The 18303-nt window shown below is 31.1% G+C and overlaps 1 protein-coding gene and 2 long non-coding RNA genes across 3 annotated transcripts; 2 read left to right on the top strand and 1 right to left on the bottom strand.

Annotated features, from left to right (window-relative positions):
- Positions 1-1803: 1803 nt before the first annotated feature.
- Positions 1804-6804, bottom strand: LOC105780866 (uncharacterized). Its single transcript, XR_001129415.2, has 4 exons — positions 6585-6804; positions 4479-4554; positions 2580-2661; positions 1804-2461 (listed from the first exon to the last, which is right to left on the bottom strand). It is a non-coding gene; the product is annotated as an uncharacterized LOC105780866 (long non-coding RNA).
- Positions 6805-9011: 2207 nt separating this feature from the next.
- Positions 9012-11261, top strand: LOC105779129 (L-type lectin-domain containing receptor kinase IX.1). Its single transcript, XM_012602875.2, has one exon. The coding sequence runs from the start codon at positions 9012-9014 to the stop codon at positions 11232-11234; it is 2223 nt and encodes a 740-aa protein (XP_012458329.2). The 3' UTR covers positions 11235-11261.
- A 2309-nt stretch (positions 11262-13570) lies between these two features.
- LOC128040629 (uncharacterized) lies at positions 13571-14358 on the top strand. Its single transcript, XR_008195434.1, has 2 exons — positions 13571-13712; positions 14080-14358. It is a non-coding gene; the product is annotated as an uncharacterized LOC128040629 (long non-coding RNA).
- Positions 14359-18303: the final 3945 nt, after the last annotated feature.

Below are 18303 nucleotides of genomic sequence, written 5' to 3'. Positions count from 1 at the left end.
CAAAAGTTATTAGTTTTTCTCGAGGGTTTTCCCAAGAGATTTATCTGCTGTTTTAGAGGAGATTATCTTGTGATCTCAATCTGACATTTCATCCTATAAATAGGCGTCACTTTCCCCTTGGTACCACACGACTTTGAGAGCTGGAAAATCTTCAAATTCACAAGTGTCTTTCTCCCCAGCCTTTTATCTTTTTCTTGTGTTGAGTGTTTGGTTTATTTTGTTGGTGATCACTACTGAGCAAAGTAAAGAGTTGCTTTTGATGTTGGTTGAGTGATCTATTGTTGTCTATTGGAACCGCATAAACTTGGTTTATAATGGGGTTATGAGCTTTACTCGGTAGAGATGGATTGTTATGATTGTTTGATTTAGCATTTGAGTTGGAATATATCTTGAACGAGGCTCCGTAAACATAGAGTTATTTTATCTAAACTACGTAAACAAAACTCAGTTAATCATCATACTTTTAAACTAATTTCGTTTTAGTTGATAATAGAATGATATTACTATGACCTTGACACCGATGAGTATTAAAATTTCTATGAATGATTTTCAAGATTTTGTAAGTGCACTTTACCATTACGAATTTACCTTGATGTTTCTATGTAAATCTTGAAATCAATCGAGTACTATTGGCATTGTGGTGGAATAGGAATCCCTGTATTATAAGTGTTAAATTTCATTGACATTCTTGTAATTTTGTTAGGATTTGTGTCTTTGGTGTAGTAATTTTGTGATAGTCTACGAGATAATTAGATTGAACAAATAACTCATGTTAGGACTATTATATTATCGGGTGATACTTACTCGTCACTATATGTAGCATTCCATATTCGATTCGGTAATCGAATCCAAATATGTGATATTATATTATGTTGCCAAAGTAATTCAGATGGTCTCATTACATAATCATAAAATTTAAATCACAATTATCATTCAAACCTATTTTAATCATCAATCATACTCGCAATTATTCATTTGCAATATCTAAGTTTCAATTTCATTGTTATACTAAATTAAAAAAAAGTGAAATTCAAAGTTAGGACTCAATCCAAACTCAACTATCAAATTTCAATATTATATCTCGAGACAATATTTTATTCATTAGTAATTTTGTTTACATAACAATAAGTAACGATGAAATCAAAATAACAGTAAGGGCACGTTTGATTCACTGTAATGGAATAGAGGCGTAATGGAATAAATGCGTAATAGAATAGAGGCGTAATAGGTAATTTTTTTGTTTGGTTGAATGGAATGGAATAGAGGCGTAATGATATTCTTGTGTTTGGTTGAATGTAATAGAGGTGTAATAACATAAGGAAAAAAACTAAAATAACTAGAATACTCTTAGCAGAATTTTTGTTAGGTAGATGATTATTGTTATTGTTATTAATTTTTAATAAGATTATTAATAAAAATAATAAATACCAATTAATCATATTTTAACATAATTATTATTAAATATAATTTAATAAAATTCTTAATAATACTATAAAATATAATTTAATTAATTTTTATTAAACATAATTTAATAAAATTCTTAATAATAAATATTCTTATATGAATTTACTAAAATCATAATATATAATACTATAAAATATAATTTAATTAGCTTTTATTAAATATAATTTCATAAAATATATAATTTAATAAAATTCTTTAGTAATAAATATTCTTATACAATTTGTATAATTCAAAATAATTATTATTACATATAATTTAATAATAATATATAATTTCATAAAATTCTTACTAATAAATTTTCTTATATGAATTTACTAAAATCATTATATAACTTGATAATAACATAAACATAATTAACTTATATTAACAAAAGGTTAGATGAAAATGAAATTCTACATCATAATCCATATGTTATATAGTTTTATAACATCAAAAAGTTTGAACATTGATTTTTAATGGTTAAAAACAAATCTTCTGACCCATTCCAACCGGGCCTCAGAAGGTAAACTAAAGAAAACGAGCATTTGAGTTGGATGATCTGGAATTTTACTCAAAGCTCGATGCCACTCATCCACAGATAAACCTTCTACTTCACATAAGGTTGAATATAAATTTGTAGCTTTTTCTTGGATGATCTGGAATTCTTCTGACTTCTGTTGCACTACCACATCGGAGGCAATACTCCTACTGATTTGTTCGTCAATGGCCCGCATGTTTTCGGCCAATAAAGTGGCAGCGTCATTAAATGAAGAAGAAATATTATCACCTGCAGTAGAATTCTTCTTTTTCTTCCTTGAAGATGAGGAACCCCCTTGGTTTCTATCTGGTCGCGTGGTATAGGACCTAATCCTTGGTTTATAAGTATGTAGGCTAAGGCTGGCACCCATTGTAAATAAGAACCAAATCGCAATTCTACAGATTTCCAACCATATTGTCAATGCAATACCAATTCTTTTACGCCTCACACTTTGTGCAATTAAAGGCAGACGAGCCATTACTGCAAGATATTAATGTGTTCCATATTGTCAAATCGCAGTAAAAGGGTCACATTTCTCCAATCATAATTTCAATAACAGTAAAATAAAATTAAATAATTTAATTGCCAAAAAACTTACAGTGATTGTATCAAAAGAAGACGGTCAACTGTGGATGGAGGAAGCAATCAAACAAGCCGCTTCAGTAGGAACCAATATCACACTATCAAAGAAAAATGAACAATACAAATTTAGAATCTTAACGAAGCAAAAAATAGAAATTAAAATTACCTTTGCAATTTATATCTCGTGTATCATTGTATTAAAATAAAATATATATAACAAAAGAGTAGAAGTTGAAACTTGAAAGCACATGATTACAATAAATGGTGTTGGTATTTTTAATCAATAAAAGCCAACATAAACGATGAAAATGAGAACGTGTTAGCTAGAAATGCGGTTTAAGAGAATAGTCACTTAAAGCAAACATGGTTAAAGTAAATACTGAACATGGCTATGCTTAAATGCCTAAATTTGGGTGCACATGCAATTCATCATATAATATTTCCACTCTCAACTTCTGCTTTTATAAGTAGATCAATTTAGTATACTGTTTTCATTAAAATTTCAAGACTCAGCTTCTGCTTTTATAAATAGAGCATAGACTCATTTCCTTTTATATATTAATATACCACATTAACTGGTTTATATTTATATCAATGACACAGAAAATTTGGGAGAAGATTTATGATGACTGCTTTTGTTTGCAAATAACATCATTCATTCTGTGGGGAAAAAATTATGAATGAGCCTGCTTCTTAATTACCTTTTTTATTTTGTACTGAAGTAGTTGCCACTGGTTCAAAAGTCGATATATGTGTAATATTATTAAAATAATATTTTTTATTTTAATTATTTAAAAATATTTTAATTAATGTGGTGTATATGAATATACACATTTAATTATTTTATTTTAATAAAATATTTCTAATTTATTCCTACAATTTTAATCACCTTACAATTTATTCATTGTATTATATCTCTTGATCCAATTTTAATATATTGAATATTTGTTTTTAATCAAGTTCTTTACTTGATTATATCTAATGATCCAATTTTAAAAATTCAATTAAAATTTTCGAACTACATCAACTTAAGAAATTCAATCCCAAATTCAAATTTTTCAATACCAATAAAAATCAACTTTCTACATCACCAGTTGCAAAATATAACTATAAAAACATTACTATGGAGTAAACCAAAAAAAAAAAACAGAACATATATAGTTTCGTAGACATCGAAACTTGAGTTCAATGATGAAGTATCGTAATTGAGCCCATCATCCCTCAAAGAATTCCAGCAAAACGAAAGTAACATGCATACAAACAAGCAAAATAGAAGGAATTCATTCAAACTTGTGCTTTAAAATTAAGTTCAATCAATTGCTAAAATCTATAGCCCCTGAAATAAGAAGAATATAGAAGGCTTGTATGTGAATACATGGCAATATGACAGCACAGAAAATGAAAAAGGCTTGGCTCTTCAACAAAAGCAACATGTACAACTCAGACGATCCACAACACAGCTTAATCTAACATCATCTTTTACTAATAGCCTAAAAAATGCACATGATGAATTGCTGCATATACCATAAACAAAAAAAATGGCAGTATGTTACTTATTTTGAAATGATCTATGACAAACTCAACAGTCTACAGCTCATCATAATCATACAGTTCAATTAAGCAAATGGAAATTAGCAATTTAGCATAATCATACCACTCAGACGCAAGTTCATTTTTTGGACAACCGATTCATACATGATAATAAGGGTAAAATCATTTGCATGTGAACATTAGCAATCTAACGTATGCATTCATGATAATATGAAGGTCAGGAAGCATGATTTACAACAGACCAAACACATCCACAACCATATGCAAAAAATCAGCATGTATGTGTTTTACTGTGTTTCTCTGTATTTGATTTTGAAGTCTTACAATTTTTCTTTAGTTTAGAAGATTGGATAAGATACCAAACCTCTTGAATTGCAACTAGAGCTTCAGCTTGCGAACGATTTATGTCTGGAGCAAATCGGTAGCTAACAATCCAATACCTACAAAATTTCACATAGAACATCAATTTACTGGAACAACAGTGGTCAGATACACCAGGCGCAAGAAATTTAACAAGGGTGCTAATATACAAAATAATTTACACTTCTAAGCATTCAACTAGTATTAAAATCAATCACACATGATTTAGATAGGCCATTCTATATCAAATTTTGCAAGGCCTGAAGCCACAATTGTTATGCCCACAACGCTGAAACCAGGACAAAAAAAAAAAGGCATTGGACTACCAGTTCATAGATGACATTTCATTAGAATATCATCAATGATTGTCTATGTCTTGGATTCTCCATTGCTGCATTCAGTTCATTTTAACATTTTAACATTTCAACCACAAACAAGATCATATATGACATCACATATGCTAATTTTCAATCAAACCCCAGTATTAGGGGACTGCTTCAACGAGACAAGGATGTAGGGAACACAGGGATTGCTAATTTCCCTGGTAAACCTATATCTCCTTTTTATTTACCAAAGAAAACCACATAAATGGACAACAAACTCTCAAACAATTAACTATGCTTCTTCTTTTAACTTATTAACCTTATTTATGTGGTTAAAAGTTCAAAATTTAACATCCAATTAAACAAACGCAGCAGCAGCGTCAATCAAAATACACCGTTTACATAATAAAAACAACCAATCGGTCAACCCTTGAGGAAAAAATTGTTTTCAACAACCGGTATTGATACAGGCATAATTGGGTTAGGATGACAGAGTGCCATGTGTTACAGGAACAGTGTGCTTAGGCTAGTTAGTTAATTATCATAGCTGCTCAGGATAAAGTTGTTCTTTTACTATAGTTGTTACTATGTACACATTGTTAGAAAATGTTTGCTACTATGAATGCAGGAGGTTATGAAGAGGAAAAAAACTTAAAACTTCTCCTCCACTCAATTATTCTTCTCTCACTTAATTTTATCTACTTTTGCTTCTTTTCTCTAATTCTTCTTTCTTGAATTCTATCCAGCTTGATTCATGTCAATTTAAGTGTAATAACTACAACCAAAGAAGTCATAGGAACAATGAAAATCTCAGAGCAACTGATTTCCTGGAGCCTAATATCACTACCTTGAAGAAGATGCTACTTAGTCTGTAGGGAGGAAACAACAACCAGACAAGAAGGGAAACAAGATTTAGCAAATACTCGCCATAAACGAAAGGTTTGTGTTACACTAAGCAGGCACTATTATTTACTTTAAAATCTGACTACATTTTAAGGCAAAGATCATATAGTTACATTAGTAATTAACCAAAATGCACAATGTTTAATAGCATATTTCCGTCTTTAAATGAATGTAAAGCATATGTATCTCTACACAGCAAACAAGTAATATAACCATAAACGTACGTGACCGCATGTATGCTCACAATTATTCTGTCATTTATACGTAATTCAGATTTCTTTAAGTGAGATTCAATTTAGGATCTCTACATCCTACATGATGATCAAATTCCAACACTTGGGGAAACTATAAAAAGAACTATTTTCCACCCAAATCTAAATTGAATGGGAAAAAAACCATTAATCACATTTGCTGTAATTAGTTAAGGCATAATCTTGTATAAAAACAACAACACCTGAACATGATGCAGGAAACTATTGTGAATTTACAGAGATGTAGTACAAGTCAACAATTATACTAAACAGTACATTTGAAATGCCAAGAAGCAAGGTCCATTTACTCCACCCCCTCCCCGAAATTTTCCTTCTCTGAGCTTTAATTTCGAAATGAGATACTAGTCAGAAAATGTTATTTCACGCAGACTATTGAACTCATAAAGAAGTAATCATGAGTATTTGAACGTTTCTAAACCAAAAGAACCAAATAGTTTTCATATCCATTTAAAGCAAAAATAGGATATCACATTCGAGCAAATATAATTAGCACAGAGAAATACCATTCAATTTCCATTTAAATCAATCAAGAAACCAATGCAGTCGGTAATTTCCATGAAAAGCAAACACTGTTTTTTACAAGTTTCAGAGAAATAGGAATCCAAAACATACCCAGAAAGGAATCGGGTGGCCGGAATTTGGAGATCAATAACCTTGACAGAGCCCTAGTTCCTGCTCGAAAACGATGAGGCCGGAAGAAATCGGGAGGGAGAGGGTGGAGGTGGAGGTGGCTTTCGGCTTGGGAGGGTAAAACAGGGAAGAAGGAATCGGGACAACCTAAAACGCATGAAAACTGACCTTTCGGTCCGGAATAGAAAGCAGCAAAGAGTTGGGAATAGGGGCTTAATGTAAACATCCAACCAAACGCCGGAATAGCTGGGGCCCACAGAATACATGCTGGTTTACCCATTACAGCGAACCAAACAAGGCGTAAGTAAAATAGTCAAAAGATAATATATGTATATATATATATATATATCTCTTTGATTAATATTCATTTAATTTATCTGTTGTTTTATATAATGTTTAGAATTATTCAAAACTCCTTTCCAACATTTAAATAGGAGAATAATATATTTTATTACACTCGAATCTACGTTATTCTACATTAATAATAATATTAATGTCAATCGAATTAAGACTCAATTCACTATTATTCCTATTTTTAAACTAAGCACATGTCTTGATAGCATTATGTGATTGCTTTTTCAGTTCAATTCACTACTTTTCAAGTCAATAGTTAATTATTTTCTTAATTTCCTTTGCTCCATATCCAACTTTTGTGTAGTTCGATCAACTCAACAACGACATAAATTGTGTTTCAACTACATATATTACCGCCCAAAATTGAAACGTATATATGGTTAACATACTCAAAAGATTGCTTTTTGGTTTTATTTTTTTCCTTTTTGATGCACTAATGTCCAAACTACGCTCATAATGGATTACAACCAACCTCGTGTATTACCCTAGTCATCAGCGGTGAATTTATGGGGATTGGTAGGGACTTAACTCCCACTAAAATGAAAAATGTTGATTTAAACCTCTTAAAATTTTAAATTTGTAATGGTAAAATCATAGATTACCTTTTGGAAATGATAAAAAATTTAATTTAATTTTTTAAAAATTATAAAGATATAGGCTATTAAAATGGTAAAATTACGTTTTAACTATCGTAAAAACATACAATTTAATTTCAGCATCCTAAAAGGTTTTCTAGCTTCACCCATGGTCAGGATATTCACCACCCCAGGTGTGGCCTAAGTTTGAGTCGTGCTAGTTGCATTACTATTAGAGCTTTGCCTTCCTCTTGTAGTTTACCATGAATTAGAATAACATATAGAATGAACTTATTATATGATGAAATCTTTATAGAGTTATTTTAAATAATTAGAAAATAAATAGAGGAATGGGATCTTATATACAACTTGCTTCCATTACGAATCTAGAAAAATGTTCTGTAATATAGGCAGGCACATATGAAAACCAGACTTGTAAAATGTTAATTATTTTATAGCAATGAAGCAAAACATAAAGAAAGGGAAAGGCAAAATTGTATACCATATTGAAGAATTTTTGGCAGTGATATGAAATATTAAGAGAGAATTCTATCCAATCTTTTTTATTGACAAAACCCAAAACTCTTACCATTTCATTTTTAACATTAATTTCATAATAAGCTTTAATTATATTTGCTCTTCTTGATATAATATCTAAAATTACTCATTGGTCATAGTCTCTCCTACTTAAATAAGAGGATAAAACGCTTCTGCGTATCAAACTCATGTCCTACCACACTGACAATAATATTAATACCAATCAACCTACCACCCTTAAAATTTAAATTTAAAGTGAAAAACTTGTAGATATAGTGGGTTGACAAAGTTTGAGATTGTAGTGAAAATATGCAAAAAGTACTGGTGCTTTAATTAAGGGATGGGTTGAATTTTGTTAAAAGAATTTTGTTAAAATAATATATATATGCGTGTGGGCCTTAATTCTTTTTGCATTTGAGCAATTTGGTGCAGTAATTAAGGTGTGGGTGCTGTTTATGGTAAAATAATTTTTTATTGAAAAGACTTTTCATTGGTTTTCTAAATTAGTCCTTAAAATTATAGATGAACTTTGATTCAGTGTGTAATTGTATAAATAAAATTTAATTATGGTTTAAATGTATACTTGAAACTTTAATTTTGACTTAATCATAAACATATATTTACTCTAATTCTCTTTTACATTTGGTAATAAAAAACATATATTTTTATTATGAAGCTTTGATTTCAAATATTAAAAACAATATTATCGAGAATTACAAGATTCAAACCTCAATAGTTACCAAAGAAAAATAAAAAAATAAGTCTTCGTTGACGCCGCTAAGCATAGAAAGATTACAATCTAAACGGTGCTTTTTGGTTCCCACACTTTCTTTTTAATTATTATGTTTACGTTATTGACTAAGCAAATTACTTATTCCAGACTTGAACGTCAATTACCTCGCATGCATTTGCAGCAACTTTCCTCAAAATCCTTACTCTGAAAATGAAGAAAGCTCAAAATGCTGAGAATTTGTATGTAAAATCTCCAAAACCTGCATTTCTCTGCATATTATTATTCATCCTTGTTGTTCGTCTTCCAAAGGCTGCATCAATGGATGATGACGATAACATCAATTTCACTTTCCCTGATTTCAACTCAAATACGCATCGCATCGTGTATGAAGCTGATGCATACGCATCAGGCAACGCAATCCTACTCACTGCTAACAAAACAGACCAGGGTCTAAATGGTAGTGTTGGTCGAGCTACTTACTACAAGCCAATGCGTCTTTGGAACAATTCATCTGGAGATCTCCTACTTGCAGATTTCACCACTCAAATTTCCTTCGCCGTTGATTCCTTCCATAGCAGCTCATACGGTAGTGGGTTTGCGTTTTTCCTTGCTCCCAATGGCTCAAAAATCCCTACTCATTCCGAAGGTGCTTGCTTCGGACTTCAAGCTTGCTATCCGAGTTTGAGTTATGACGCGAACTCTAAGTTTGTTGCAGTGGAGTTTGATACGCATCGGAGTGATTGGGATCCTCCGGGGATGTCAGAGCACGTGGGCATTGATATAAACTCTGTCAAGACTTCTTACCCCACCGTCGCATGGTGGTGGAGTGATATTGAAAATGGGGGAAGAGTTAATGCTTTCATCACTTTCAAATCTAGTACAAAAAACTTGAGTGTTACTTTTGTTGATGCTGATGATTTTACTCGTAAGAACTCATCCAGTCTTTCCGCAACGCTGGACCTTAGCCAATATTTACCGGAATGGGTCACTTTTGGCTTCTCAGGAGCTACTGGATTTAACAGATCGACTGAGCTACACACTATTTATTCCTGGAATTTCAGCTCTACCTTACAAGTTTCCATGAATACAGCTATCTATTCTCCAACAGCTGCACCTGTAGCAACAACAAGCACAAGCAATTCTCCGGTCGAACCAAGAAGGAAGAAGAGGACATGGCCATGGATTGTTTTAGCCATGTTTGGTGCCATATCTGCTTTGGTCCCAGTTTTGGGTTTAATTTGGTTTTTCTACCGGTGGAGAAAATACAGCAGGAAGGAAGATGGGACCATGGCTGTCAACGTAGAAATGGAAATGGTGACAGCACCTAGGAAGTTTTCCTACAAGGAGCTAAGATTTGCAACCAATAATTTTGCTGACGAAGGTCTGCTTGGAGAGGGAGGTTTTGGGAAGGTTTATTTAGGCTTCTTGAGGGACATTAATTGCAGTATTGCTGTCAAAAGGATAACTCCAAATTCTCAACAAGGGGTGAAAGAGTATTTATCAGAAGTTACAACTATTGCCAGGTTGAGGCATAGAAATCTGGTCCAACTCATTGGGTGGTGCCATGACAATAAGGAGTTTCTGATTGTGTATGATTTTCTTCCAAATAAGAGTCTCGATTTCCATCTGCGTAGAGAGCCATGCTTGTTGACGTGGGATAAAAGGTATAAAATCGCTATGGGATTGGCCTCAGCGTTATTCTATCTGCAGGAAGAATGTGATCAATGTGTGCTGCATCGAGACATGAAGTCAAGTAATGTTCTGCTAGATTTGAGTTTCAATGCCAAGCTTGGTGACTTTGGGCTGGCTAGGCTTGTTGACCATGGACAAGAGTCTCAAACAACTTCGGTTTTGCTTGGGACTGATGGTTATATAGCACCCGAGTGTCTTGTCACATACAAAGCCACTAAGGAATCGGATCTATATAGCTTTGGTATTGTTGCCTTAGAAATAGCCTCCGGAAAGAAAGCCATTGCTGTAATAGAAAGGCATGGCAAGAGATTCAAGACAAAACTGGTGGAATGGGTTTGGGAACTGTATGGGAAAGAGAGCCTTTTAGATGCTGCTGACCCACAATTGTATGGCAATTACGAGATAGAACAAATGGAACGGCTGCTCTTAGTTGGGCTGGCCTGTGCTCACCCAAACTATTTTGACCGCCCATCGATACCGCAGGTTATCGACATCCTTTCTTTCAAAGCTCCAGTGCCTATGCTACCACAGGAGATGCCGGTTCCAACATACATTGCAGCTCTGCAAGACAATATTGTTACATCTTCAGCATCCAATTCATTCCACACCGGTGCGTCCAGCAGAAGCCAAACTCAAAGTTTTATTGGACAAATTTTTGGCTTCATGTTTTCCAGTTTTGATGCTTTGTTACATCCATTTTTTATTGGACAAATTTTTAGACAGCAATTCCAGAACAACTAATTGCAATAAAATGTTGGTATTTTTTTACTTGGATCTTCTGTGTTACACTAATAACAGATGTTCCTGAGTTCATGTTTTATTCCGTCCTTAATGAAGCTGATCAAATTTAAAGAGGAAGGATCGATTTTCATTATCTCATACATTATTGTTATCGTTTTACTTGGGATTAAGCTGATTGTTATACTTTGATATTTTGAAAGATAAAATCAATTTTAAATTGATCATAAAATTTATCTAAAAGCTGGCTTGATCAGGGCTTGAATAAGCCTATATAAACGCATTTGGTGTGCTTGTGGAGGGTTTCTGGTTGTCATTTTGCTTTGTACTATTGCAGTTATTTTATTAGGAGTTACAATTACTTCTCATGTAAGAGTATATTAACATTAATTGATTCAAATAATTGTTAAATAAAATTATTCACTGAGCAAGGTTCTGTAAGATTGTTTATCGAAATTTCTCTCACTTATGTGTGGAACATCAGTTAGGATAGAGAGTAAATCGACTTATGCTCCTTCAGTATTCTTAAGTAGGGACTCGAATTCAAATTTTAAAAATAACATTGTTTAGTAAAATAACAACCAACCTTGAAAAAATTAATCTATATAAACTATAAAATAACATGATTTTATTATTAGTGAAATTTTAATTTACTCATAATAGGAAAGAAATAAAGAATAATTGCAATTATGAGATTTGTTTCTAAACAATAGGTAGGATCGTTTAAAAATAATTAGTATGGTTTCATCCTAAATTTTATTGGGTTTATTATTTATTTGTGTTAAATTATACAGTAAAAATATATGTTAAAAATCAATTCAATATGCACACTACAACTTCATTTACCATGGACCAAACCAACCAATTCAAATCATCACACTTAACCCCAAAACACATGCAACAACTTGTTTAAAATACAAACTAAACTTCTATGTATCGAAACCATTTTTTTGAAAACAAAAATAAAAGTTATCGACTTTCAAAAAAAAAAAATTGGAGTCGCCACCGATCCTTTATTAAGGTGTGATCAGCTCACCAAAAAAAAAAATTCTGGTCTGCAAAATTTGAGAAAACAGGTTCGGGAGTCAGTTACGCACAAGGAAGGGTTAGCACCCTCGTGACGCCCAAAAATCGGTACCAAATTTGATTATTTTATGTCTTGATGTCGAAAATTTGAAAAGATTTTAAATAGAAATTTTTAACCCGTGAATGAATCTAAAATGATAAAACATTCTCATTTCAAAGAAATAAAACACCACACCCAGTAAGTTAGGGCACAATATTTTATATCTTCAAAATACCGAAATATTGTTTTTTGTTTTAGAAATTCTTATTTCGAGATAACGAAATGTCATGACCAGTAAGTTAGGACCCGACGTTTTGAATTCCCGAGAATAAGCTTTTATTTGAAAATTGCAAATTTATTGTGAAATGAATACTTAGCATGTTAAATTCATCGAAAAAAATGATCACGATCCAGTAAGTTAGGACACGATCTTTCTCGAGAATCATAATTGCCAAATATTAAAATGTTTTTTAAAAAAAGAAAAAAAAGAAAAAATTTAATATTAACGAAACCAAAATATATATATTTTAAAAGTATGATAAAATGTTGATGCATAACATGAAATCATTACTTTAATTTAAATTATATGTGTACAAAAATTATAAGAAGAACATAATTATAAAATATAATGAATTGACATAAAATAAAACGTAAGCATAATGTATTAATAATTATGAAAGTATGGGCATATATATATATATAAATATATGGAAAATATATTTATAAAAGTTTTGAATAATATATGAATATATATACATATATAAAAGCATGTATAAACATCTATAGATTATAAAATATGGAAAGCATATAAATATTATAAAGTAAAATGTATATACGCATATATAATAAATAATAATAATAAAGTATATAAAATGTTTAAAGTGTATACATATAAATATTATCACATAATGCGCATATAATATATGTATAATAATAATAATAATATAATATAATAATAATAAATGCTAATAATAATATAGTAATAAACAATTTAACAGTATTTAAAAAATAATAACAAATTAAGGATTAATATTGAAAATAAATAGAAGTTAAAGGCTAAATTCGAAAATTGAAAATGAGAAAAGGGGCAAATTAAATCACGCGTAACAGAAGGAGGATCAAAAGAGAAAATTATCCAAACCGGTCAAGCACTGCGCAGCAACATGGATTGAACTAAAAACAACATTAAAATATATTGCCTAATTTAAAAATATAAAAAAAAACTGATATAATCACCCAAAAAAAACAAAGGACTAATAATGCAAATGGCCCATTTTGAACCCATTTTAAAACCCAAAACTCATTCCCTTTGTCTGTCATTTTTGAGTTTGCCGCAGCCCCCTTTCCACCATTTCAGACCCATCTCCGATCAACTACAACGACCATGACGGCACCACGACGGAGCGCTACCGCTGGTAAGAACCCCTCTCCCTCTTCTTTGCTTCGCTTTCGTTTTAAAAACGAGGAAAGAAAGCAGAAGAAAAAAAAAAGAACAAAAAAGAAATAAAAGGAACAAAACGGTCAAAAGAAAAGAAAAATAGGGTTGACTAATTACCTTCAAGAAATTGTTTTTGATTCTCTTTCAATTTTCCTTTACAAAATTTCTCCCCTTTCCCTATCTCTTTTTTTTTTCTTTAATTTTCCCCCTTTCAATCCTGAAAAACTCCCTTCTCTCAAAAAACAGTTTTCACTTCCCTCCTTTTTACAATCAGTTGTTTTCTTTTAATATATTTGTTATCCTTCTGTTCCTTGTGCTATTCGTGGTTCGTGGCTTATTTGCAGGATGAACGTGCACGGCGCTAGGGGAAACGGCAGTTATTGCGACGTGGGAGTGTGTACAGCGCTGGTCTGCTGCTTGCTGTTGGAGTTTGCTGTTTTTATTTTTTGGGGGCTGTACAGTGTTATTAGTTTGGGCCTTATTGGGCCTCGTTTTTAATTGGGTTTGGTTGTAATTTGGGTTTTGGGTCAATTTTAGTGAGTATAGTTGGGCCCGGGCAATAATTGGGTATTATAGCATTCAAGCTATTCAAATCATCAACCAAGTCATTTCCTTATTCAAAACATACCATTTGCACTTTCAAACAAACCATTCAAGCACTATACATATGGTCTCACAATATGATCAAAACATACCTTAAAACACACACATATATATACATATACATTAACATATCTTACTTCACAACCTAACCAAGTTCAAACTAAGCTAATAGATACAATTTAACACACCTATAACACCTCTATACGTGCCATAAAACCAAGCTACAAAATGATCAAAAGGCTATCGAATCGATAAAAGAATAATGTGAGCTTTGTGAAGTCCGATTGACGAGTTCCGCAATTTGACTATCTATAGAGAAAGAAAAAAATAACTAAGTAAGCATTTCGAATGCTTAGTAAGTTCAAATGTATGAAACAGTAAACTTCACAATGAATTGGTGAGCTTAATTGCCAAATTCAATATAACATATCATTACTTAATATTCAATATTCAATATCCAATGTTCAATTGATCATCAAATATATTCCACATCATCTATATTTATCATTTCATATTATTAGTATAACCCGATGAAACTTAGTAAACAACTTAATTACATAGGTACTAATCGCATCAGAGGCTCGTCCGAGCTGAACATAATCGTGTTAGATTACTTGTTTGGGCTAAGCTTTTATATCGACACATAAAATAGCTTGACCAGAGTTACACACACATATATATATATATATATATACACACATACATGTAAGGTTACCAGTCGAGGCTAAACCTTTAAAACAACATCAGGTTACCAGTCTAGACTAAACCTGTATCACATGTATCTTCGAGTCTACAATAAATGTTGGAGCTTGGAATCATAAAAAATCAACCTATAAAAATATGTAAAATACGTTTATGAAGTTTCATGAGGGAAATTTCTAGCATGTAAGCCTATATTTATTCATTTTCAATTTTAATCCAAATCTCACCCTTTTTGTACTAAATTGCAAATAATTCAATGTTCACTAAAACTTATATATATTCGCATTACAACATACATAAGGGTAAAAGCATAAATATACCATATAAATTTACTTGGAAAAATCGATGGACAAGTTGAACAATAAGGACTATTCGTAATTTTTCTTTTTCCCTGTTATCTTCGACTTGATTCAAATCCCATTCTAAATAGTAATTAATTTCAAATATCCCATAAAATCAATTTATATGCATATCCCAATAAATTTTCATTTTATAGAAATTCTCTAGAATTTTGTAGTTTATTCAATTTAGTCCCTAAAATCGAAAATGTCATAACTTTCAAATTTGAGCTTTGATTTAAAACTGATATTAATTTCATCCTTATACATCCCTCTAATACTTACACTTATATAAAATTTATGCTAATTTCAAAATTATTTCAATTTAGTCCCTATGTTGAAAACTAACAATTTTCACTTTACAAACTAGTCTCTTTATATATATATATATAAGCTTAAAACCTATCAATCTAGTACAAAAGGCTTCAATATTCAACAATAGAAAAATTTGAAAACTTTAACAGTTTTACAAATTAGTACTTAAGTTAGCTAAATCAAGCTCTCGAGACCTCAAAAACATAAAATTACAAGAAAATGACTTATATTTTTACCAATTTTGGAAGGACAAAAGCTTTAAAGCTCAAAAATGGATTCGCTAGGTTTTACTTTGTATTTTCGGTTGAAGAAGAACAAATGAATGATGATAACATTTTTTTAGCTTATATACCTTAATTAATTTATAATTAATCCTTACTTAATTAACATTAACCATACTTAAAAAACTGAGTGAATGATAGTTGGCTATCACCACCATTTGGTCATTTAACAATGGTCAATTTGCTCATTTCGTCCTCCAACTAATTAAAATTTAATAGCGGTTAATTTTTACCACTCTACAGTTTAGTCCTTGCACCTTAATTAACTATCCAATTGATAAAAGTACCTATCCAAAATTCAATTCATCTATATAGTAACTCCGTTAATATTTAATAAAAATATTTATGGGCTCAATTTACGAAAATGAGGTCCCAATACCTCATTTTTCAATACCACTAACTTTATGGTCCTTACACTTGTAGCATAGTTATCTATCCAATTACAAAATTAAAGAGCCAAACTCTAATTAAGCTTTTTACTAACCTAATATTAATAATAATATTTACTGACTCGAACATTAAAATGGGATTCGAAACTATTATTTCTAACACCATTGACTTTCGGACTATTAAAAAAAGTCAAATAGATGTAATTTTATAGCACTTTAGCAAGGGCTTAAATTTTTATTAGTTTGTAATTAAAAATAAAAATGAATAAAATGCATAGGTAAATAATTACAATGTTGTAGTTATATTTAAATTTTGCTTAGTAATTAGATTGGGATTTTTAAACTTAGAAAAGGATAAGTGGATATTCGTTTAAGTGTATTTTATGCCAAACTTGAGAGATAAGTGTCCTTTACCTTATTTTTCAAGCTGTTTAAAATGGTTGTGGAAAAATAACTCTTAAAAAAATATTATATTTCAAGAAAAGTAAACTAATTTTTCATATAAAATATTGGAGACATATTTCAACAAATTAAATTTCTATAATTTTCTACCATACTAAATATTTGATTGAGTTAGTGTTACTTATCAACCAGATCAGTACTTAAACAATTTCATTATAAATTCTAATGATATCTGATCTTTCAGACACAATACCTAGAACTACACTTACCCATAAATAGGAGGATAATATGTTTCAGCGCACTCGAACCCACATTCTCTTGCATTGGCAACAATGTCTATGCCAATCGAGTTAAGGCTCAACCGACAGATCACAACTCAATTTTAAAATTACCAAAAACCCATTATTTTTACAATATAACAAATATTATTGTGGTGTTTTTATCTTTTTATATAAAATTTATAAAAATATATGCATATAATAGGATTTAAACTTACAATATTGCGGTTTTTAATATTTTAATATTTTCATTTTAATTACAACTTTATTTAATATTTATATTATTTTATAAATTTATTACCGTGTGCACTAATCTAATAATATAAATTCAAATAATTTTTATAATTTTAGATTCAACAAACCTAAGTGCACTTGTATTTTTTAATAATATTCTAATCATATTTATTTTTTGATATAATGTCTAGAATTATCCATAATCTCTCCTCAACTCATTAATAGGGATAATGCGCTTTAGCATATTTAAACTCACGTACTCCTACATTAACAACAATATCTATATCAATCGAGTTAAAATTTAATCAACTTAAATACACCTTCTTAAATACGTCGAACGTAACTTAAACTCTGGTTCCCTAATTTCATTGACTTGTAATACTCTAAGGGCTCCTTTGGATGCCAACGCACAACAGTGCGTTGAATTTTTTTCCCCTTTATTATCAATCTCACTGCACTGGACTGAACTCTGGACAGCCTTTGGATGTGTTGGCTTCTAGCACAGTGAAGAATTTCTACTGCACTGGACAGCCTTAAGCTGACTGGTGGTAAAAGCTTCAGTAAAAATTTAACAACTTCAGTTGCTTTTTCTTTTCCTCTTTTACCCGTATATTCTTCAGTTGCATTCTTCAGGTTTTTCTGATGTTTGGTTACCCTTCTTCTCCCCTTTCCCCTTCCCCTTCCCTTTCCCCTTCCCTTTGGGTTGCAAATCAGTTTGGTCAAGGACCTCTTCCGGTTCCTCCTTCATCTAGGTAAGGCTCATTCTCCTTGTTCTGTTCTTCATTCTCCTACATGCTCTAATTAGGTATTCCATTAAAAACTAATAGCTTTTATTTATCGATTTTTAAATGTGCATGCATATAATTATTTGAAGAAAAAAAATTGTTCGTTGTGGAAATTCTTATATGAGATTTTTTTTTCTTCTACTGAATTTCTGGGTTTTGTTGGAATCCTTGAAAAATATATATTTCCTTGTCACATCGTGATGACATTGACTAGATTGGTTGTCTTTGGATTACATTAATG

This window comes from Gossypium raimondii, chromosome 4 (genome assembly GCF_025698545.1).
Source record: "Gossypium raimondii isolate GPD5lz chromosome 4, ASM2569854v1, whole genome shotgun sequence".
Lineage (NCBI taxonomy): Eukaryota > Viridiplantae > Streptophyta > Magnoliopsida > Malvales > Malvaceae > Gossypium > Gossypium raimondii.
Note: the sequence above shows the minus strand (reverse complement) of the source record. Positions and strands in the feature narration are given on the sequence as shown.

Excerpts from the sequence above, each read along its gene's own strand:
- LOC105779129 (XM_012602875.2), top strand. The coding sequence starts at position 9,012 with ATGAAGAAAGCTCAAAATGCTGAGAATTTGTATGTAAAATCTCCAAAA.